The 23,636-nt window shown below is 43.4% G+C and overlaps 1 protein-coding gene across 1 annotated transcript in view; it reads left to right on the forward strand.

Annotated features, from left to right (window-relative positions):
* The window catches only part of RDH10 (retinol dehydrogenase 10), a 28,817-nt gene that overhangs the window by 2,825 nt on the left and 2,356 nt on the right, over positions 1-23,636 (forward strand). The window contains exons 3-5 of the mRNA XM_027561181.1: positions 20,167-20,265; positions 21,456-21,601; positions 23,442-23,573. Of these exons, the coding sequence (XP_027416982.1) occupies positions 20,167-20,265; positions 21,456-21,601; positions 23,442-23,573 (377 nt within the window). The remainder of the gene's footprint in view (positions 1-20,166; positions 20,266-21,455; positions 21,602-23,441; positions 23,574-23,636) is intronic.

Genomic DNA, 23,636 nt, shown 5'->3' on the forward strand with positions numbered 1-23,636 from the left:
GCATATTGGGGCATATCTCAGAACTTTCTCAGCTTAGAAGATATATCTCTAAGAAGTCACTCTGAAAGGACCACAGAGTCCCTCTGTAGGGGGCAGAGGGGTTGAGACCTGGCAAAACAGGGACTTGAACCATTTCAGCCTCCAGTCATCATAGAACTATTACCTCATCTAAATAGATGAGAGAGAGGGCCTTCTGCTCGGGGGCATAACTTATCCCGGTGTGCCAGCTGACCTTTTCTAACAGTAGGCGTGACGCTCTCCCCTTTAACTGTACGCTCTTGACCCACTTTATGGTCTTCTAACCCCCTTTTACTTTTGTAGGCAGGTGGGATCCAATAAAGAAGGGATAAGGAAATAGGATTTTTGTTTATTTGTTGTCTCATAGGCGGATTAGTCTTCTAACAGAACACAATAAAGAACTGTTTCTCCTAAATAGGTCACATTAAACCTCATTAATTTTTTAGCAACTGCTTAAAAACTTAATCTGGCTTTAGAAGTACTCGTTGAAACATTGCTCCTTGAACAGTAAGCCATTTCTCTGATCCCCGCAGAAGCTCATTTCAGTGTTGTATATTCAAGCGTGAGCTTTAAATCATTTCCAAAGCTCTAAAAATGAATGTGTAAATGACAGACGCTAACTCATACCTATGTTTTAAGCGCGTAAGGTTGCCAAATACAGTTTGGAGGGCTTCAAGTGTGTTTTGTGTGTGCGCGTGCACACACGTAGATGCGTATGTGTGGTGCGCAGTGGGAATGGGACACTGAATAAAAATTCTGTTCCCGTGGGGGCCGCAGAAATGGGGCAGCTGATCAGGTGGGTAAAAGCCAGCGCAAGAGAATAAACTTGGCAACACAGTTCATCAGGAATCTTGTGTGTTTATAATTTGGAGTAAATCAAATAGCCACCACTTGAAATAAAAGATGTACATAAATTGCAGGTAGACTGTAGTTTTCATATTTAAAACCTGGTGAGGATGAGGCTGCCTTAGCAACTGCATCTGATTTCAGTCCATTTGTCATTCTTAAACAGAGCTCTAGCCATCAGTTGACTAGTTATGAACCATGGGCACCAGGATTGTTCTTTTTTTCCCAGTCACTTCTGAGATGATGCATTTCCAAACTGTGAACCTTTACCTCCACAAAGTACTCTGAAGTTTAACCACCGTGCCCAATTGCCCTGCTTGATTATTTTGCTGAATTGTACAATGTCACACATAACCAGATTTTTAGAAAAACCCTGTACAATCTGAAGTTAGGTACTAGTAAGAGGAAAGCTTCTTTTTGTCAGACATCCTATAAAAAGAGAGCCAAGTCAAGTATCTTAGGCATAAAAAATCCATAGCCTCAGCTTTAAAAATGCACATCAGTTGATAGACTTTCTAACCTAAGGAGGAAATTAAATTTTGAACAGAAAAATTTTTGTGGCACCAAATCTCTCTCTCTACCAAAGAGGAATGTGCCACCTTCCCAGAGTCCTTCCTTTGCTTGGAAATGTTGTTTAACTGCACAATTTAGGGAGTTCTTGGACGCTTTGACAGGAATGACGTCACTTCATATTAAACTATGGGAGGCTCCTGAATTCTCCAGCTGTTTTTCCCTTAAGCATCTAAACCTCAGAATTTATTTTCAAAATTGAGTCAGAAAATTCATTTTAAGAGTTGGAGTTTCTGACTTCTTGCCAAGACTTACAAACCATTTAGGAAGAAATCTAGCAAGCCAACATTTAGAAGACAACTTACTATAATTTTATAGTGATTTCTTTGGGGGAGGGCATCAAGTAGTCTAAGAACCACCTGAATTCAGCTTCCCTTCCAGTAGTCCCCTTAGGTGAAAATGTTCGTGGTAACTGTTCCAAGATGTACTGTCGTGTGCTGCTTTCCTTCCAGAAAAAGGTAACTAGCACAGTGTCTTTTTACTGCATCCGGGTGGGGAAAAGTAGTTGCCCCATACATTTTAAAGAGTGGATCATCTGAGCCAAGACTCGTTCAGTGACTGGAACAGGTCACCTTGAGCCAGACTTTTTAAGTAGCAGTTGATGTCTGTGTTCATAACATAATCAGCAGTGTGTTGATCCTGACCCAGCTCTACAGTCATAGGCAATGAACTAGAAACCGAGTGGATGTTCACTGTGGGTGCTCCGATTTCAAACCACCCCTTGTACCACTCCCCCGGCCTGGAAGGCCGTCTGCTCCGCTCTAGACATCTTTTCAGAGCTAGCTCAGGTTCTTCCTATGACCTGCATCCTCACTCTGGCCCTTTTCTCGTGTTTTGATGTGTTGGAGCCACAAGGATCCTGAGAGACCATCTTGTCCAGCCCTTTGTTTTCTGATGAAGCTGCAGCTGAATAACTGAGCTCTTCTTTCTGTTGATCTCTCGTGCTGTTTGTTGTCGTCCTCGTCCTTTGTGCCTGCTGTGTGCTCTCTGGGGTACCTCCTGATCCATTGCTCCCCCGGAGCCCCAGGTAGATGGCACGCTGTCTGAAGGCAACTTGTTACGGACCTCTGTTTGTTTTCCTCTGCCAGGAACAGAACTCTACTCTTAGTCACTTAGTAAATGTTTGATAGTAGAGGCTAGGCTTCTGCTTAAATATTTAGAAGATCACCTACTCAGAGAATGCTCCCATGAGTCTGGCTTCTGAAGTTTCAAAAGGTAAGCATTATGTTGGACTAATTCAAGCTGCGGAAGATTGACAGGATCTCAAAGTGAGGGATCTTATGTTTGTTACCGCGTGTCTCTCCTTTTGTTTTCATCCACAACTTTTCCATTCTCCGGCCCACCTGTAAGCTTGCTTTTTCCTATAGTATATTGACTCTGCTTGTTGGTGCAAGGCTGGTGGTTGATAGATAAGTTTAAATCAGCTCAGTTCGAATATATGGCAGTCATTCCTGTTTCTAGCTGAGCCTCAAGGAGAGGATTCTGGCCATGGTTCATTTCTTTTTTGATTTTTTTTTAAACTTTTATACTGGAGTGTAGCCAATTAACAAGGTTGTAATAGTTTCACATGGACTGCAAAGAGACTCAGCCACTTGTACATGTATCCATTCTCCCCCAAACTCCCCTCCCATCCAGGCTGCCACATTACATTGAGCAGAGTTCTATGTGCTATACAGTAGGTCCTTGTTGGTTTTGCATTTTAAATACAGCAGTGTGTACATGTCCATCCCATACTCCTTAACTATCCTTTCCCCCCATCCTTCCCCCATTCCCTGGAAACCATAAGTTCATTCTCTAAGTCTGTGATGCAATTCCTTTCTTGCTTCTCAGCCTTGGACCTATTTCCATACCCATTAGAAGTATTTGTAGTACTTAGCATTATTTTGCACAGCCTTCCGGTCTGCTCTGGGCTTACTTGGTGGCTTAGACAGTGAAAGATCTGCCCTCAATGCAGGAGACCCAGATTTGATCTCTGGGTCAGGAAGATCCCCTGGAGAAGGGAACAGCAATCCACTCTACTATTCTTGCCTGAAGAATCCCATGGACAAAGGAGCCTGGCAGGCTACAGTCCATGGGCTCACAAAGCTATGATACTCAGGGTTCTTCTAGCCCAGCAGCTCTCCTCGGAACCTTGTCTTGGTTACCAGTCAAGAAGTAATAGATTTAGTGGGTAGGTTTTAATCAGCATCATCTGTTGTGCAACATTCAGTTAGGACAAGAACATGGGAATGTGTGCAATACAATGCTCTTGACTTTTGGCATAAATCAGAGAAACCATATCTATTCAGACTCACTCTGTATCTGGGTAAAAGGCAGAAACTTGAAAATACTTCTCTAGTATCCTTTGAAATATGGAGAACTGGCCTCCACATAGGAGCTACAAACCCATGTTTCTCCAAAAAACATTAATATTTTGCTTCACTTGTTATTTTTAAAGGGAATCTTTAAAAGGAAAAAAAAAATCATAACTTGTCATTTCTAAAAGACAGAATTTATCTGTAGGTCCTTTTTGACCAAAGAGCTGCATTTGGCATTTATACATGAGCAGCAAATTGATCCCCGATTAACCAAAAGGGGGAAGCAAAAGCATTTAACTCCAGGCCTTTTTATGTTCTAAAGAAATTTTGCATGGTAAAGGGCTAAATCTGTCAAATTGCTAGTCGGTAATTTACTTCTATTGATATGATAGTCAGACAAGATAATTGGTAGTTAATTAATAGACCACTTAACTTAAAAGGTTTCACAGTTTTAAAATACTAATTACTGAATTGGGCATTTATCTATATCCAAGTGTCTAAAGTCTATTTAGTTAAAATCCATCCAGGAAAAGTAAAAGCCTACCAGTTAGATCTGAGTAATGTAGCACTTAAAGACATTAGTGCTATGGTTGTACCTAATATCTCATGAATGGTCCCTAATCATTAATGTTGAAGTTCTTACGTGATTTATTGGTTTTTAATCTCAAATACTGTATTCCTCTGTCCTCTGGTTAGAGAAATCTAGTTTTGTTTGTGGCTTCTTGGATTTGGAATTTAAAAAAAAAATCACTTCTAAAGTATTCTTATAAAACTATGTAGCTGATACTTCCTCCTCCAAAATGTAATATTAAGAATTCTTAGGGTAAATATTTTATAGAGTATTGTTTTCCTGTCTTAGGACAGCGACTAAAAATGTGAAAGTCGTAATGCATTTTCAAGTCTGTACTAAAGCTGGCGTTTGTTATTAAATAAATTCATATGCATAAACATCAAATGTTTTGAGCTTCTGCAATAAACTTTTTGTGTCTTGGACCGAATTGTAAACTGACATAGGGTCAGCATACTTCATGTTATTCTCATGGTCACAGTTAAAAACCGAGTAAAATGTCTCTTAGATAGCAACTGCTTGGGTACCTGGAACTCTGTACATTCCTATCAGGGTCATTTCATAGCCTTCTTTCCTAACATAAAATAAGATCACGTGCTCATTGAGCTCAAGTGTCTATATTTGATGCATTACATGCTGGACCCAAATCTAGTGCTACTAGAAATAAACATCTATGACATGATAAGTAACCGGTGTGAGCAGGGAACCATCCTACAAAAATCTTCCTAGCACCTTTGATATATGTTGTAATCTGGTTATCTCAGTTGTTTGGAAAACAACTGCCAAGTAACCGATGTCATATGAGAAAATGGCAGGGGCTTATTTAATGGCCACATCCAGTGTGTGGCATGACCTTTCTACCGAAAGTGAGCCCGTCAAGCATCTCTTTGAGATGCTGGCGCTCTTGCTGCCATGATAAGCCCACTTTCTCCTGCTTCTCCTCTCATCTTCCCAGTTCTCTCTTCTCCCTGCTTCCAAGATCTGAGGGCTGTCTAGTATGGCATGCTCAGACCGCTTCTCACTGTGCTCCTCAAGCTGGGTAGTCTCTTTATTTCAGTGGCTTTGACTGTGATTTCTGAGAGTTCCCAAGTTCATACAACTGTCTTGCCTCTTCCATGCATTCCCTAAAACCAGCAAATCTCAAAATGGAAAGCGATTCCTCTTTGCCCCGTCTTGAATCCCCTGGTGTGTGGCAGATGCCAGGCCTGGAAACATCAGCAATGTCTTTAATCCTCCATCCTGCACACACTCGTGGGTCACCAAACTGTGTACTTTGATCCTCTCCTTTCCATTGCCACATCCTCCTCTGTGCTTCCGTCACCTCTTGCCTGGTCTCTGCAAAGAATCTGTGAACTTCTCTCCCTGTTTCCAGCCTTTGTTCGCCAACCTGAGGGTACCTAAGCAGACTTGAATTGCTCGTATGCCTACTTAAAGATTATGCTGACTAGAACCTTACCCCAAGCCCTTGCGTGACCATATTGTTCACAGAGTGAAGTCCAGGTTCGTTAGCATGGCAGCTCCAGCCTTCCAAAGCCGATTTCCACCTGCCTGCCAAGCCCATCGCCTCACTGGGCCTGAAGGGGCCGGCACACTCACCTCTCCTACCATTTGGGTCCCGTCTTCCTCAGGGACAAAAGTTGAATAGTTCAGACAAAATGTATCACTACTCCTGAGAAAGAAAAACGAACACATTTGAAATCTTTTCACATTAACTTCATAGGGTCTTGATATACCAAAGGGGGCAGTCTTTGTGAAATAGAATAGTTGCATGTTCCTTGTTCAGGGAATGGCACTCTCTTGTTTGATTATGTGCTGTTTAATCTTGGTTTTTGGAAGCAAAATTGATGTTCTTTTCTCCTTCATTATTTCTACATCCAGGGCTTTATCCAGTATCTGCCCAAGTAGACATTAACCTACAGGGCACGTCAGAGTGGCAGCATTCGTTAACCTGCGCTAATGCTGACACTGCCGGACTAGCTTTTTCAGAAAGACTGAGTGGGGAGCACCTGGCAGAGTCCTTAGCCATTCGATTGGCTGCAGGATCAGGTCACCGTGGCCCAGAGCGTGGCTGCAGACCCTGTGCTTAAATGCTTAACTGCTCACATTCTCAGTGTATTCTCTTCTACATTTGTCTTTTGTTGTTGCTCAGTCACTGAGTTGTCTTCGACTCTTTGGGACCCCATGGACTGCAGCAGGCCAGGCTTCCCTATCCTTCACTATTTCCTGGAGCTTGCTCAGACTCATGTCCATTGAGCCGGTGATGCCATCCAACCATCTCATCCTCTATCACCCCGTTCTCCTGCCTTCAGTCTTTCCCAGCATCAGGGTCTTTTCCAATGAGTTAGCTCTTCGTATCAGGTGGCCAAAGTATTGGAGCTTCAGCATCAGTCCTTCCAGTGAATATTCAGGGTTGATTTCCTTTAGGATTGACTGGTTTGATCTCCTTGCAGTCCGAGGAACTTTCAAGAGTCCTCTCCAGCACCACAGTTTGAAAACAACATTTATCTTTACCTTAACCATTTTTCAGATTTTCAGGATCTTTGGCAAATTCTAGTGAATTGACTTGAGTAATTTGAACATACGTAAGATGTGACAATCGGAAAACTCCTTCCAAGCAGTTTAATACCCTCAATAGGGAGGGGGAATAATTTTTTTTCAGTAGGAAACTCTTTTTTAATGTTTTTTTTCCCCCCTTGAGTTAAGGAATATTAATAGCAGATTCATCTAAAATTCTTGTTCTAGTTCTTTCAGAAACTGAAATGATGATAAGTAGGCAACTTGTCTCTGCCTAATCCGGCAATCTGCCTATGTGACTGGATGGAGAGATGATGTGTGTGGTTCGTGCGCTTGTGTGGGAGTGCTCAGTGAGGAAGAAGGCTCCTGACCATGATTGGTGCAGCTACAGCCTCTGGACTTGGAAAAGTGCTCCAGAGGCTGTGTTAAGTCCAAAACACGGGGGATGGTTTTGGACCCCCAAATTGTACTATGCTGAAATTCCACTAGGGGGTGTCCTGGCAGGGTGAATTTATGTCTTCCTTCCCCACACAGAGCCACTAGTTGTTCCAAGATAAAGGGCCTTTTGTTGTTCATCTCTGGAGTGTGACAAACTCTTGAGAGTCCTTAAGAAATAGGGACCTGTTCCCTGCCTCAGCTGCAGGGGTTAAATCCAGTGTTTTGAGCCTGTAACTCCAGGGATCGGATTAAAATGTGTTAATCTCCCTTGGTTTAATTAGTGATTTCTTATCTCAGAAGTTACTGGTGTAGTTGGCTATTCAAAGAACTAACCCCCTCTTAAAGTTCTATCAACTGACCTAGGCAGAGACCCCTTGTAAGCATAACCAGAAAGTTACTCAGAGGATGGAATCTTTTAATTCTTTCTTTGAAAATATACAGTAGACAGGTAAAGCATACAGCTGGGTCCCATGATAGGGCTGTCTCAGAGAACCTCCCAGATTGTGGTCTAACCCTGATCAGACACCACTGTTTAGAGTAATTGTTGTCAGAGCATGGCCTTAGGACCTAATCTCGTTCACCCTGCCATACCTGGCCAGCCAGTTCCCATCACCTGGACCTCTGGGTTTGCACAGGCTTACGCCATCACAGCACCGGCGGGCATGCCTTCTGACAAAAGGATGCCACTGTCTTTTACTTGCTCTTATCCAGCATGGCCTGCTCCCGGGGTGTTTCTTTTTCTTTTTCACTTTATTTGTCAAGTCCCTCAAAACTCAAGTTCACACCTGTCAGGGACCATTTTCCTAAATGCTCTGAAGCTAAAATTAAGTGAACCACAGGGAGAAAAAAAAAAAAATGAATATCCTCTCATAATGATGATAAGACTTCCAACACGGCAGCAAATGCTGCTAGAATATTGAACAAGGAAGGGCAATTACTGCCGCAAACTTGAGTGCTGTCAAATGAGCCCAACTGACAAGGCACTTACAGTGAATTCACATTTGGAAACACAACATGACTTGGTGGGTGAAACTTCCAAAGATCCCACAAAGATGTGTGAAAGGTGGCAGCAGTGTTAAAATTGGAAGCACTGGCATTTTGGGGGGCTTGTGGAAACCAAAGTGTTTCTCATTTGCCGCTTGCATAAAAATGTGAATTTCTTGCCTTGCCTTCAAATGGCTTAGTACTGGAATTGCTGAATATTAACACGGTTCAGCTTCTCAGTGTTACTCTAAACAATGAGGCTCAAAATAACACTTCCCAAATCAGTGTAACTGGGAAAATATTTGTGGTGTAACTTATGTAAGCACATGGGTAGCTTGAGGACAAGTGAAAACTTCAAATTCAAAGCCTGAATTTTTTCCCACCTGCAAATTGTAATTAACATACTGCCCCCTACTGATTTCTCAAGGTTCTCTTTAATGAGGATAGTTCTGTAATCTCTCTGGAAAGAGAAACCTCAGGTCTGATAAATTATTGTTAAATAGTTCAGACTGACTTTTAGTATTTTTATATTTGCTGGACTCCCCTTCATCAAACAGTGTCATTTGTATTTTGAAACGGTAGTTCTCTGACCCTTAGAACAGAACTGAAGAAAAGGATTAGAGAAGAGGTGTTACTGGAAAGTGTCTGTTGTTTCTGAGCATCTCCCAGGATCCTGGAGGAAGAGAAGAGGTGTTACCGGAAAGTGTGTGTGGTTCCCGAGCATCTCCCAGGATTCTGGAGGAAGAGAAGTGTTACTGGAAAGTGTCTGTTGTTTCTGAGCATCTCCCAGGATCCTGGAGGAAGAGGGCGGGCAGCTTTCAGCCCCGGGTGTGTGAGACCGCTTCTGGTGGTCCAGTGCGGGGTTTTTGCCGGAAGTGTGGTCTGACACTGCCCGGAGGGCAGGGGGCCTGGGAACCATACATGGTAAGAACCTGGAACTGGCAGGAACTTGAAGAAACAACATAACCAAAAATAGATAGCACTTCTAACCCAAGTACCCTATAAATATATGCTTGATTAGCCTTGGGTGCATTTACTGTACTTTTATATAGCGCTTAAATTTTACAAAACCCTTTCATGAACGCTCTTCTCTCATTTGCTCCTCACAGCAACTCTCAATTAAGTAGAGCCATTATCCACATTTTTATGGATGAGGAGACAAACCGAGAGAGGCTATGGGACTTGCGTAAGGGCTCCACTGGGGAAGGAAGAATCTAGGACCTAGACCCTCAGCCCAGGACCTTAGTTTGTGTGTGAGCACTCAGTCATGTCAGGCTCTTTGCGACCCCGGACTGTAGCTCATCAGACTTCTCTGTCCATGGAATTCTCCAGGCAAGAATACTGGAGTATAGCCATTCCCTTCTCCAGGGGATCCTTCCTGACCCAGGGATTGAACCAAGGTCTTCCCACATTGCAAGCAGATTCTTTACCATCTAAGCCACTAGGGAAGCCCAGGACCTCAGTGTAGTAGCTCTGCAGATACTTCTCCAGGCCACATGTTCTAAGGTAAATTCTCCTGTGAGTCACTTAGGCTTGTGCCCTGTGGTATAATGTATGAATACACCTTTAAATGTTCTTTTTTTTTTTTTTAATTAGCATGGTTAGTTTAGCAATGACTAATTAACCCTAATATCCCCAAAAGTCTGCTCCATAAATTAGATAAGCATGTAAAATTATAAAAAACCAGTACCACACTACAATTTTATTACTAAAGCCCAGTTCATGTGTTTTTCCATAATTTTCTGTCGTCTGTAGCTGAGGTGGTTACTTCATTAAGGAGAGTGTGGTATATCCTTAGCCACCCAGCTTCCTTCTCTTCCTAATTTGCAGGTCAGCACTGACAGACACAGAAAGTAATGAATAAAAAGGGCTCTTCTAGATGGACCGGCTGAAGAAAGTTCTGTAAATACTTGGTACTGAAATGTCAATTAACAGTGTGATTTGAGTTTTGGTTTTTGTTGGTTTGTTCTAGGCTTATCTCCTGGAAAATGTAAAACCTTTATTCTGTTATATAATAATCTTATGAGATCAGAATTCCAGATAACTCCACGAGCTTTGCTTAGAAAATGTAATCATGGATTCTCAAAATTGTGCAGCTTTGGCCAGCTGATAGTGTCCCAACTTGTGGACTAAGCATCTGATTTTTAAAGGAATAGTTCTTTTCCTATTAGGGTTTTCTCGTAGGCTAATCAAAGCATGAAAACCTCAAAAAATAAATGTGGAAAATTTTTAAAGGTGAATACTGAGGCTAAAAAGGTCTAAATTCCTTGCCTTGAAAACTAAGCCATCAAAGCTCTGTAGATAAGGGGAAAGGATTTTGAAGTCTACTGGATCTCTTTTTGAGAGCTTGTTCTAATGCGGATGGGGGTGTCTTAGTCCATTTGGGCACCTTGAGCAGAGTACCATGGACTAAGGGGCATATAAAGAACAGGAACTTTTTGCTTACAGTTCTGGAGGCTGGACGAGGTCAAAGTCAAGGCTCTGGGAGATGGGTTGTCTGGTGAGGACCCATTCCCTGGTTTCTAGACAGCTGTCTTTGCTGTATCACATGGTGGAAGGGGGAAGGGTCTCTTTTACAAGGGCACATATCCCATTCATGAGGGCTCTACCCTCATGACCCAGCAACATCACATTGGGCATTAGGTTTCAGCATGAATTTTGGAGGGACACACACATTCAAACCAAACAGTCAACCTATAAGCTCCCATCGTTGTCCATACAAATCTCCCAGGGCTCTTGACATCAATATGAACTGGTGTTTGTCTGACAAAACATTATTGGGGAAAGGATGTGTGGAGTGAAGAACAGGACCTCTCAACCCCAGATACCCTGGTTCAGAGAACACAGATAGGAGAGAGGGCAGAGAAATTAGTCTGCCTTTTTTGTTGAATTTCTAGGAGAAATCTATTTGAAGCCACTTGACATTTGGAGTAGACATTAGCTGGCTCACACTGCAACCTTCTGCTCAGCCTGCGGTCCAGAGCAGTAGTGTTACCTGCCAGGCTGCACATTAGGAGGCTTAGGCCTCTCCCGGACCTCCTGGGTCAGGGTCTGCCCTTGATTTAGATGCCAAGTGGTTCTTGTCCCACCACAGTTAGTGGAGGAGCTGCTCTTGAGCGTGTATTTCCGTTCCCACCTTCTCAGTAGTCTCTGCATGTTTTTTCCCCAGAGCTAGTTAGTCCTTTAGGAATTTTGTAGACTAGAAAAATGCCAGACCATGGATGCTGGGGTCCATCCTTGTCTAGGATTTTGTTTGTTTTGTTTTTGTGGTTCCAGGCCATTGTTAAAAGATGCTCTCTTGCCCACTCCTCCCCTTGGTTGCTGTGCCCAGGGTGGAGTTTCACAGTGTGCTGAAGAGCTATGTTCTTCCTGCCTAGGACCAAAACAACTGAAAACAAGTTGCAGGAGGGCAGAGGCCTTGCCTCTTGTGCATCCCCCTCCTCCACTCCTGGTCCCTGCAAATTGTCAGCATTATTTACCTTCAACAGTATTTCTGAAGTGAGTGCTACAGTGGTGAAGGTTTTGACATGTAAACCAGAAAGAATGGGCTTTTGAGCCTAACCCAATCAACAAGTGATTGAATATAAGTTGTGAATTTAAGTTGTGATTTTTTTTTAAAAGTCTAGAATGTCTTTCAAAGCTAGAAAATGTGATGACAATATGAGAATTAGAGCTCAGAAAAAATCATCACTGGACCACATGGAACCTAATTTACTAATGTGCGAATTCCTTCTAAAGAGTGGTTCTCATGGGGACTCTTCCTCCCCAGGGGCATTTGGCCACATCTAAAGACATTTTCCTGGGTCAGAACTGGTGCGGTTATTTCTGGCATCTAGTGGGTAGAGGCCGGAGATACTGCCTAACATCCTACAATGCACAAGACAGCCCTCCCACAGCATAACATCATCCAACACAAAATGTCAGTGGCGCTAAGGGCAAGATGACTCTCTTCTTAGGCTCTCAAATGCAGCTGCACAACAGAGTCACCTGGGGAACGCTGGCTCCGGTGCTGGACTCCCTCCGGGATATAACTGGTCTAGGGTGTGCCCCAGCATCAGAAGGAACTTCCCCAGATGATTCCAATGTATAGCGTAGTTTGAGAACCGATTTCTAGAAAACATGGCTTTTACAATCCTTAAGTTTGTTTCAGAAGGGCTTCCCAGGTTGCTCAGTGGTAAAGAATCTGCCTGCCAGTGCAGAAGATGTGTGGGTTTGATCCCTGGGTTAGCAAGATCCCCTGGAGGAGGAGATGGCAACCCACTCCAGGATTCTTGCCTAGTAAATCCCATCGGCAGAGGAGTCTGGCAGGCTACAGTCCATGCGATTGCAAAGATGTTTTTAAACAATACCTAGCACAATACAGGTGCCTCATAGACCCTCATACACAGTGAGTGAGTTCTGAATTGTTACAGTGCATGCCTAAGAATAAGGAAAGTTTTTAGGAGTAAGCTCTTGATGAGATGTACCTTGAGTTTAGGTAAAGATTTGATTTTTTACAAAGACTCCTACAATAAGCACCCTAGAAGGTAGAGAAGAATTTGAACTCTTTGCACATATGAAGTACAAGAGATGACAGAAAGTGATCATGGGGGCCTTGCTGGGCTGTGGTTTGGCGGCGGGGGTGGGGTGGGGGTGGGGGGCGTCCTGCCACCTAGGCAGTGGCTGAGCCCTTGTGCCTGTGGATGAACCTCCCGGAAGTGGTTACCAGTCTCTGGAGCAGAATTGAAGCCCCTGCCCTTGGGAAGATCTGTCTTTATTACACTTTCGGTGATGTGAAAGCAAAGCAAAGGGATTAATGACAACCTGTTGTTAGCAGACTATTTGCAATTTTTCGGGCGATTTTCACTGTTCTATAAAGAGTTATTAAATCGGGGAAGGGGCGCAAACTGGAGCTCATGGCATACTCCTTTGATCATCTAGAACTCAGCTGGGGGAGGGTCAGGGAATGTAGCATTTCGGAACCAGTGGGCAGCATTCATTGTCTTGCTCTTTTTTTTTTTTTTTTTTTCCATCGTTTCTTTTAACACACTGGGCATCTGTGGACTCAAGTAAAAGACAGAAAAATGATTGTAATTTTTTTTTACTAGATGAGAGGCATGGATTCAAATTATCTTACTGTAAAAGGCACAGTCATGACAACATATAAATGTTTAATGAACAGATATTTTTGCTGCTCACCAGATGCTGGCAACTGCGCTAATGGAGTTGATACCTTACTGAGTCATTTATGAGAGTCTTAGGCAAGTAATACCTCAGTGTTAAGACTTGTGTATTGAACATGTGGTGGGAATCGAAGGATGAATGATTGGATATAAGCCATCATCACACTTTTGAGCTAAGAAATCTTGGCTATCTCCTTTTTGTCTCCCAAATGAGTTAAGCCAAGAGAGGTCAATTAACAAGGAAGGTTAAGTGATTGACAGAACTATGTGGTCTCTGGACAGTAAAGGCCAGTGTACTTTCCAGACACATTGAGTTTTTAAGTCCTTTCCTTTCTGGCATTTCTGCACAGTGAACTCTGAAGTGTCAGGGAATGTTGATATCTGAATCCCTGCCTCAAGCTAGATCCATCCTATGTTTTAACAGTGGGAAGGCAAGTTAATGAAGCATTTATTTTTGCTGAATAACTAATGGTGTCATCATCTAGGTGTTCCTTTGAAAAGCCCAGCTCTTTTATTAGCTTCTTGGTTGCAGGGCAACTGCAGGAGTAGACTCATGCATGTGTGTTAGGTATTAACTGCTGATGCCTCTAAATGTTAAACCAATCCCTGTGGGCTGAGAATAATCAGAAAAAGGACAGTAGATGTAACATTGATAGGAATTTGATGATTATGACATATTCTCTATACCTAAAGAGAGAATATTTTATATCAAGCACATAGAGACTTTGATCTTGTTAAGTCTGAGACTCATTCCAGCCTTCAGTATCTTTGAGACTCTATTGCACAGTTTGTCAGGAGATCCTTCTTGTCTCTACAAACATACCCAAACAGGAAAGGGGAAAAAGGGCTGTCATCGCATTACATGAATTTCTGAATTTGTGTTGGATTCCTAGATGGCGCAGTGGTATAGAACCCGCCTGCCAGTGCAGGAGACACTAGAGACACCGGTTTGATCCCTGGATCAGAAAGACTCCCTGGAGAAGGAAATGGCAACCCACTCCAGTACTCTTGCCTGGAAAATCCCATGGACTGAGGAGCCTGGCGAGCCACAGTCCATAAAGTCTAAAAGAGTCGAACACGACTGAGCGACTTCACTTAGAGATGAAAGTTTTCTGTGTTATTTTTGGACATTCAGGTGAGAGAGAAATACTTCAAAATGATTTTTTTTTTTTTTTAAGATGCCTTTTCTTGAATTAACCGCAGGACAGTCAGGTAAATGCACAAAAATAGAGGATGTAGCCTTTTCCTACTGTGAGAAATGAGCTTTGCTCCTCGCTCAGTGTCCATTAACCTCGAAAAACTCGAAAATATGGAAAACATATTCTGAGTGTTTTACCTATACCTTTAAAATGTCATCAATCTCGAAATTTCTCGAGTCAGACTTTGCCGGATACCGCATTTCTTCACATTCTCTTTTGTTTAACTTTAGGTTAATTTGTCCTGACAGTGCAGCTGCAGGCTCTGCATTGCAGTCTGTCATTAAGAGCACCAAGAATGGTCTGGAGGGTTGGAACTGTTGGGAGTTAATTTGGCGTAAACCTAACACTCAAAGATTTCTCAAGATATGACATGTCATGTCTATGTCCAGTCACACTTCTGTTTAAGAAGTTCTTGTTTATATTATAAATATGACCTTTACAGTTATCTTTCAAAGGTCCCAATGCTTTGAAGAGGAACCCTGAGGAGCTATGGAGATATTAAACTTGCGAAGCATGTTTTCATAGCAATGTCAGTGTCCATTTGAATATCCTTCTTCTTTCTTTTCTTTTCTTTTTAGTCACATAGCAACCCTGTCAGCCAGTTGCAGGTTATGATATTGGAGTCTTGTGATAAAATTCAACACAGGTAATCAAAAGTCTCTTATCACACTTTTTAGCCAGAGTCCATTACTAAAAGTTTTCTCTTTTGCAGATAAACTAATCCCACTGGGTCCCTTCCAACTCTAAGTTGTCTCACTGAACATACAAATTGGTATATACTGGTTGCTGACTCAGCCCCCCCACCCCTGCCCTGCTCAAGAGTCAATCACGTTTTCCTGATAACAAACTAGATGTCCTCCCCCGTGTCTCAGACATTTGAATAAGAGGACAGATTTTGGAGTGCGGGCTTCCCTGGTGGCTCAGTCAGTAAAGAATCTGTCTACAGTGCAGGAGACCCAGGTTCGATCCCTGGATGGGGAAGAGAAACGGCAACCCACTCCAGTATTCTTGCCTGGACAGAAGAGCCTGGCCGGCTACAGTCCATAGGATCACAAAGAGACTCAGCGATTATACCATCACCACCAAATAGGACCTGAAGTCCCCATCAGCACAGTCAGGCTTAGGCTAAGCATCAGGCTAACCTTGCCAGCTACCGTTGGGACCTGCTAACTCTGGTGACTGATGAAATGTACTTCCTTTAGAGATCCCTTGACTAGCTGGTAACTCCTGATAATTCATCCATCAGCGGTGTTCAGCAGGCTCTCTGAGTTGCCCCTCTCAGATTCACTGTGAGCAGCCCGTGCGTGAATTTACACTCACACCTTTTGGGTGTGAGCCGCAGATTTGCTCTTTATGTTCTTCTAACGAGTCTGAGACAAAGTTGAAGATCACGAACCTGAGCTTGAACTGACTGGTGTCATGGCAACCAGCGCCTCGCCTCTTGCTGGTCCCCCCTCACGCGTGCTACGATATTTGTGCACATTAGTAATTCATTACAAAGTGCCAGGTTTCTTTGTGCTGTCAAACCGTGTCAAGGACAGAATATGATGTGCTATCTCAGATGTCACCCACCAGACTGTTGAGGGCAAGAGTAATTAGAAAGGAAAACTTGTCGGGTTACTCTGGAAAGTTCCTGAGAACACGATGCTTTCTCGCCACCCATTTACAGCCTTTTTTTTTTTTTATTCCTAACATGAGGACCAGGCTTCGTGTTGATCAAAGCGTATGTGGTAATGCGCCCCAGACACAAGGCAGGGGTTTGGTTGTGGAAAGAACGCCTGGGCAGTAATTGCTCGCCTCCATTCAGGCAGCAAAGGAAATGATTAACAGCCTCAGTGCTCAGTCACGTGGATCAGGCTCCAGCCTGAGCCGTGCAAACTTGGGTTTAAAAAGAAACCTGAGCGGCCCTGGTATGAAAGCTTTTCCCCCAGGCTTGCCTCCGCCCAGCACCCAGGAGGAGCTGAGTGGTGGCCACCAGCTTTGGAAGGCAATCAGTAGGGGTCCCAAGGCCACCCAGCCCTTGAATGGCTCACTTCCCCTCCCAGTTTCCTCAGCGCCTGGTGTGTTGTCCCTGGTCTGCTAGGAGTTGTAGTAACTGTAGTGTTAGACCTATAAGTAGTGAGCCTTTCTAGATGAACATAGGCCTTTGCCTTGGAAGGTAAAAAAGCATAATGACACACTGGGTTTTGTTTCTATAGAAGGCCAAATTTGTCCCTGGATGGGGAAAAGAAGTCACATATTTTACAAGAATCTTTGACTTGCCACACCCCTTTAAAAAAAAAAATCAACCCCTCCCTCTAAAGAAAGTTTCATACTAAAACAAACAAACCTGTGTCACACTTTACTAGCTACTTAAAATGAAGCCAGTTTCCCTAAAAAATATGTTTACAACACACAGTTGGAAAAGACTTTAGTCACATAGCTATATTTGGATCCTTTTGTTTCTCTTGTTCTTTTTTCTTATTTCCTTTAAGCACAAACCCAGCAGCTTAAATGTCCCTCCAAACTGCTTTGTGGGGTGGGAGGGGAAGCAGGTTCAAATCAGACTTTTTAGCATATGCAGCTGCAGCACGCTACTTTTGTGAAGGATGAACCAGAACTGTTTTCTATTTGTTGTACTGACGTAACACAGTTTGGTGCTGGTGAGTATGCCAAGTTGCTTCAGTCATGTCCAACTATTTGCAACCCCATGGACTGAAACCCGTCAGGCTCCTCTGTCCACAGGATTCTCCAGGCAAGAATAGTGGAGTGAGTTGCAATGCTCTTCTCTAGGAGATCTTTCCAACCCAAGGATCGAACCCACACCTCCTCTGTCTCCTGCATTGGCAGGCAGGTTCTTTACCACTGGTGCCATCTGAGTATAAAAGTCTGCTTAGAGACAGGAATGAGACCTGCTCACGTGTTCCCCATCATTGCTTGGCCAGATCGTAATCAGGTCCTGCATGTAATAGGTGTTCAAGAAATACCGGTTGAAGGAATAAGTTAATTCCAGCAGGGCTAGAGGGGACATGAATCCGTTTTAGAACCTTGCAAGAAGTTAAAAACAGTGAGGAACTTAAAACAGTTACCTGCCTTCATATGTGCTGGGATATGGATTAGTCCTTTAACACCTGCAAGCACCAACATGGAGAAGTTATTAGAGCCAGCCCACTGGGCATCTGGGTTTCTGGGGAGGGCTGGCCACCTGGTAGAGTTAGCATGGACACAGGCTGGGGATGACCACGGTCAGCGACTCGGATTTGTTATAACCACATAGCAGATTCCTGCTAGTATTCTGTACTGTGTGTAATCGCTTAGGATTTACTCTCAAGTCCTTCTAATTTCTTAACTTAAAAATAGGACCTTCATGCTAAATCTATCCTTCTCTTCCAAGACGAGGGAAACTATTAATACTTAGAAGTGATCTCTGAATAACGTCAAGACTAAATTTTATACTTTTGAGCTAATCTAGAAACAATTGATTATAATCAGATATTTAAAAGAAGGCTCATAGGCATGAGTACTGAAGGATGTGTTTTTAGTTTAGATTGATGTAGATAAGTTTCCCTGTGATGTTACTTTATTGTAATTCTGTGATATAGTGCTCATGTACAAGTTATAAAGCCTAGAGTTTGCAGGTGCTGTAAACTGAAAACAATTAAAAAAACCCAAATTACCACAGAACATATAATTATTTGTCACAGTGAATGATACTGGTTATATGGACAAAGTCAAGGTGAGTGGAATAACATTGAAGACTTAACACTCTTAACTACCTGTGTTAGAGAATTTTTAAGGGGCTCCGATGACATAATTAACATAAAGCACTTTGAAAAGCATGAGAGGCTATGTAAATACGTGATTGATATTACAGTTTGAGTTTTATAAGAAGACTTTGGGGGCAGATTGTCAGAAAAGAGTTGAGTTCACGGGTAAAACTGTACAGATGAGAATAAGCATGACCCAGGCTTCCCTAGTAGCTCAGTTGATAAAGAATCTGCCTGCAATGCAGGAGACACCTCTTCGATTCCTGGGTTGGGAAGGTCCGCTGGAGAAGGAATAGGCTACCCACTCCAGTATTCTTGGTCTTCCCTTGTGGCTCAGCTGGTAAAGAATCCGCCTGCAATGAGGGAGACCTGGGTTCGATCCCTGGGTTGGGAAGATCCCCTGGAGAAGGAAAGGGCTACCCACTCCAGTATTGTGGCCTGGAGAATTCCATGGGGTTGCAGAGTCGGACATGACTGAGCGACTTTCAGGGAACAACAGTGCAGAGCCCACCATGGATGTAAGTGGGGACCAAGGGGTTATATGATGATCAGGAGTCAGACTGGGGAAGACCTTGGGCTGCTTCACAAAATTTCATCTGACAATGCATCACGGGTTGGAACATGGAAAAAACTTCAAAATTAATGGAATGACTGTTTGATCTTGTCCACACAAAAGTTATCAGAGCAAATCATATACGTGTGCAAAAATTCAGTGATGTCTTAACCGGAAAATCCTCTGAGGAGGGAATGCAACTCTTCTTTAAGTCCACTGGGTAGTGTTTGGGCTTTTTTTTTAACTTCATAAATCATGCGAAGCTGTGTTGGCAGTGGGATATAACTCAGCAGTAGATGGATTGCTCTTTGCTGCTTTCTTTTAGGAAGCAGGTTATAAAACTGTTGGGAGCCTAGTGGAGTAGTTAATAGATTATCTTAAGCAATTTGAAGTAATTTAAAAAAAGAAAAATTACAGCTTTGTGTCTTGAAGGCATGAAAGCTAGAGGGAAAAGAGAAGTTTAGTGAAATGAGAAATGGATGCCACCTCTGGGTCCACTGCCCTGGAGCTTCTGCCACATGCTCTGTCCCCCTAGGGCTGGTCACCTGCCTCCACGGGAAAGACACTCCCCAGGAAACCCCACAGCAGAGCTGGGTCAGTCAGATGCCATGAGCTGTTGTCATGTGAAGTTAGCGTTAGGACACAGTTTTCATTAAAACTATTCTGTACTTTTACCCTCTTTCTTTACACCTAAAATACTTTACCTCCTGTGAGTAGACTCTGATAATACAGCTTGGATGTTTGAAGATGCTGCTGGAATATCTCAGCCTTCATGGGTCTGTTGCTGAGTAGACGTAGTCATGAGGCAAACATTACAGGAGCCTCCTATTTGTGGGCAGCGGGAGGTCCCTCCCAGACCATGAGATGCTGCACTCAGCTGTCACAAGCATGAAAAGATCTCTGACCCAGGAGTAGTTTAGATTAGCAGATAACTCACTTGAAAGGTGATAAAGAGCCTCTCCTAATGGCTTTCTTTTCATCTCTGGACATGGTCCCCGAAAGCGCTTGTGTTACAGTCTTGTGGGTCATGGCTTGTGATAGGCTTGCCATGCCAATGACACGGTGCTAAGTGAACCAGGACGCTTCAGGGATCGTCTGTTTTTGATAAATGGGAAATATTTTAAAACAAATTGGGGAATGTAGCATTATATGGATAAAACTTTGTTTCATGATCTTGAGTTGGTGGGGTTTGGTTTGGTTTCGTTGTTTTTTTGTTTTTTAGGTGAAATCCATAGGTCATTTCTGAAGCTTACATCTTCCTTTTCTTGCAGACCACTAAGGCTTTTCTTCCTACCATGCTGGAGATTAATCATGGTCATATTGTGACAGTTGCAAGTTCCTTGGGATTGTTCAGCACTGCTGGAGTTGAGGTTTGTCATTATAAAGCATCTCCTTCTTTCAATCAGTTCATCTCGTCACAAATACACTACAGTCCTAGAAGCATGCCTGCTGCCCTCATTTTCCTACGAGCCCCTGGAAGCTACCTGTGTGCTGTTTGTGGAGTGCACCCCAGCACCCACCACCTCTACATATTCTGCCATAAACTTACACTAGTTTGACAGACCAGCGGCAGCAGCAGGAGTAGGTGGGCCGGTCCTCAGTGTGGCCCCATTCTCATTAGCAGTTTTACTTGACAACAGTGGGAAGACACAGGGTCAAGATGAGACTGGAGGGCACTGGCAGTGCCCCAGAGAACAGATAAATGAGGCTAAAGGTTGACACTCTGTTTTGGTCAGCTTGTCAAAAGTGAGCTATCTTGTGTTATCTCATCAGATGAGATGGTTAGGGTGGGTATGAGGTGTCCGCATGTTAAGTCTGTGGAACTGGGCTTAATCAGACCCTGTTCTTCACCAACTTCAAGTTACAAAGCATGCATATGTGTGTTGTTCCGTGTTTGTCCCACGGGTGCCTGTAGCAGAAAATAGGAAACATCAGCCCATGCGAATATGCAAAAGGATGCGCAAGGATGGCTTCTGTATTGTACATTTCCATTCCTACATTTAAAGTTGGATAATGGAGAACTTCTTTTCTATACCGTGAGTCCTTAGGTTGAGTTCTAGTTGAAGTTTTACAAGGTGGAGTTATCATTTCCATTTTCACTTGGCCCTTAAAAAGAAAATTGGATCATAACAGCTCATAACTCCAGCTCTAGTCTCCTTTGTTCTCCTAGCATTAATTTAAACAAACTGGTTTTTCAGTCTCCTTTACTGAACAAGAGGCCATTTGTAAATTTTCCAGACACTTCAAAGTGAGCCTCTCTCCATTTTTAGCCCCAGCTTGTTAGCTTTCATAGACTCCTTTGTGGTAACTTCCCCCAAAGTAATCTGATACTTCGTTGATGTGGCAAAAAGTGTTCATCTGTTTCTGCTGTTGCTTTGAAAATATTATTTCTGCACCAAACCACATCAGATACCCGTCTTTTAGAATGCTCTCCTTTTTTTTGCTTAGTCACCTGTAACCTTTTGTATCAGACTTGTAACCTGAGTAACGGGGCAACCTGGGGCTTGGTCCGGAATGTGCACTATGCTGAGTACCTCTGCCCTCTGTGCTTTGCCCCCAGGACTACTGCGCCAGTAAATTTGGAGTCGTGGGTTTTCATGAATCCCTGAGCCATGAGTTAAAGGCCGCAGAGAAGGATGGAATTAAAACAACGTTGGTCTGCCCTTACCTGGTGGACACTGGCATGTTCAGGGGCTGCCGAATCAGGTCAGTAAAGGACCCGCCTCAATGCTGATGATTAGCAGTTCTAACAAACCATCTTTTCATCTTGGGAGACTATGTGAAATCAGTCAGATCTCCAACCGTAAGCAGCCTGGCACTTCCACAGCTGACATTTTAGCTCACGTGTAGTTTTCATTGGTCAAGGTTTGTCAAGTTGATGCATGTGTGATTGACAAGCAAGGGCTGGTATTAATTTGCAGAAGGCAAGGAGCATCAGTAGGAAACGACCTCTCTGTCCTTCAGGGAGCAAATACCTAGGATTTTACTTAGAAGCTACTACTTTGGAAGTGATTTTCTTTCTTTAACATCAATGTAGTTAGTGCACAGTCCCTCAGTCATGTCCGACTCTTTGCAACCCTATGGACTGTAGCCCACCAGGCTCCTCTGTCCGTGGGATCCTCCAGGTAAGAATCCTGGAGCAGGTTACTATGCCCTCCAGGGGATCTGCCCAACCCAGGGATTGAACCCGCGTCTCTTGCATCTTCTGCATTGGCAGGAGAGTTCTTTACCACTGCACCACCTGGGAAGCCCCTTAACATCCATGTTTGCACATAAATGTGACTTTGGTTTGGATACAGAACAGTGTCACTGCCACTGAGGAGGGTGGCCTTTCTTCCAAAAAGACCCTTCCCACATTTGGGAACTTCCTTTTTGCAGAGAGTGTCTGTAGCTAGAGTCACTCTGACAGAATGAGAAGAAACATTGAGATTTTCTACAAATGAAATAAAACACCCCCACACTTTGAAAGGAGGCACGTGGGAATAGCCATGTCAAGTCACATCTGACTCGAGCTACATAGAATAAACAAAGCCGTGACTCACGAAGAGGACACTTGCGGAGACATGCTCACTGCGAGATCTTTGCTTAGATGAATTTGAAAGACAAAGTGAGATAAGTGAGCCAGTTCCCCGTGGGTCAGGGCCAATCTTGACACATCCTGAACCTGGCCCGGCTGTGAAGTAAGTGGAGGTGGCTTGAATCATTTCAATCTCAGGCTGAGTCCAGGTCCAGACTGGGAGTGGACTGGACCCCACCTCTTTTTCTGTGTGTGTGTGTGTGTGTGTGTGTGTGTGTGTGTGTGTTGGTTTGGCTTTTGCCTCTTACAAACTTAAGAACCAGTTGCAGAGGGTCTGAGGAGCTCTGTCTCCTATTTAGCATCACAGCGGGTGTCCATTGCTCTGGGGGCTGGACAATGAAAAGTGAGGGGGGTAAATTCTGTTAAGTTACTTCTACGGGAAACTGGATGAATTCAGCTGAAGGTAGGCTGTCTCCCGTGCACTTCATTTCAGAGACACCACCCCTCTCACTCCTCCCCCCACCCCCCCAAAAAGCCCCGGGCTTTTCCTCTCCAGGCATCCAGGGAGGCACACAGCTGAATTTTCTTTCTCTCAGGAAGGTTTATGTCGGTGTTTACACACCATCATTTGAACTACACTTAATGCTAATTTGGCATCCTGTTTGGGTTTACTGTTTGTTATGTCAGACACCCTCTCTTTTTTCAATTGAAAGAAAAAAATAATAATAATTTGAAATACATTCCAAGGCATTTTGAAAACACAACTTTCTCACTTTACAGAAAAGCAGACCAATTCTGCTTTTCTTTTATTAAAAAAAAAACAAAAAAAACTTGTTTTCCAGACAATGCAAATAAAATATGTTCCCAGTAGGAAAATTTGGAAAATACAGTGAAAGCACAACGAAGTGAACAAAACAGATTGTAAATCCTATTGCTCAGATAACATCACCCTTGGTGTTTTGATACGTATTTCCAGCCTTCCATATTTTATGTGAATTCTTAATTTAATCTTGAATGTGTAACTCCCAGGAAAGAAATCGAGCCTTTCCTGCCCCCTCTGAAGCCCGACTACTGCGTGAAGCAGGCCATGAAGGCCATCCTCACCGACCAGCCCATGATCTGCACGCCCCGCCTCATGTACATCGTGACCTTCATGAAGAGGTGAGTGTGAGGGCCTCCCCCCTCGGCGGGCCTTCCCACACCCACCCTGTAATTTAACAAACA

This window comes from Bos indicus x Bos taurus, chromosome 14 (assembly GCF_003369695.1).
Source record: "Bos indicus x Bos taurus breed Angus x Brahman F1 hybrid chromosome 14, Bos_hybrid_MaternalHap_v2.0, whole genome shotgun sequence".
NCBI lineage: Eukaryota > Metazoa > Chordata > Mammalia > Artiodactyla > Bovidae > Bos > Bos indicus x Bos taurus.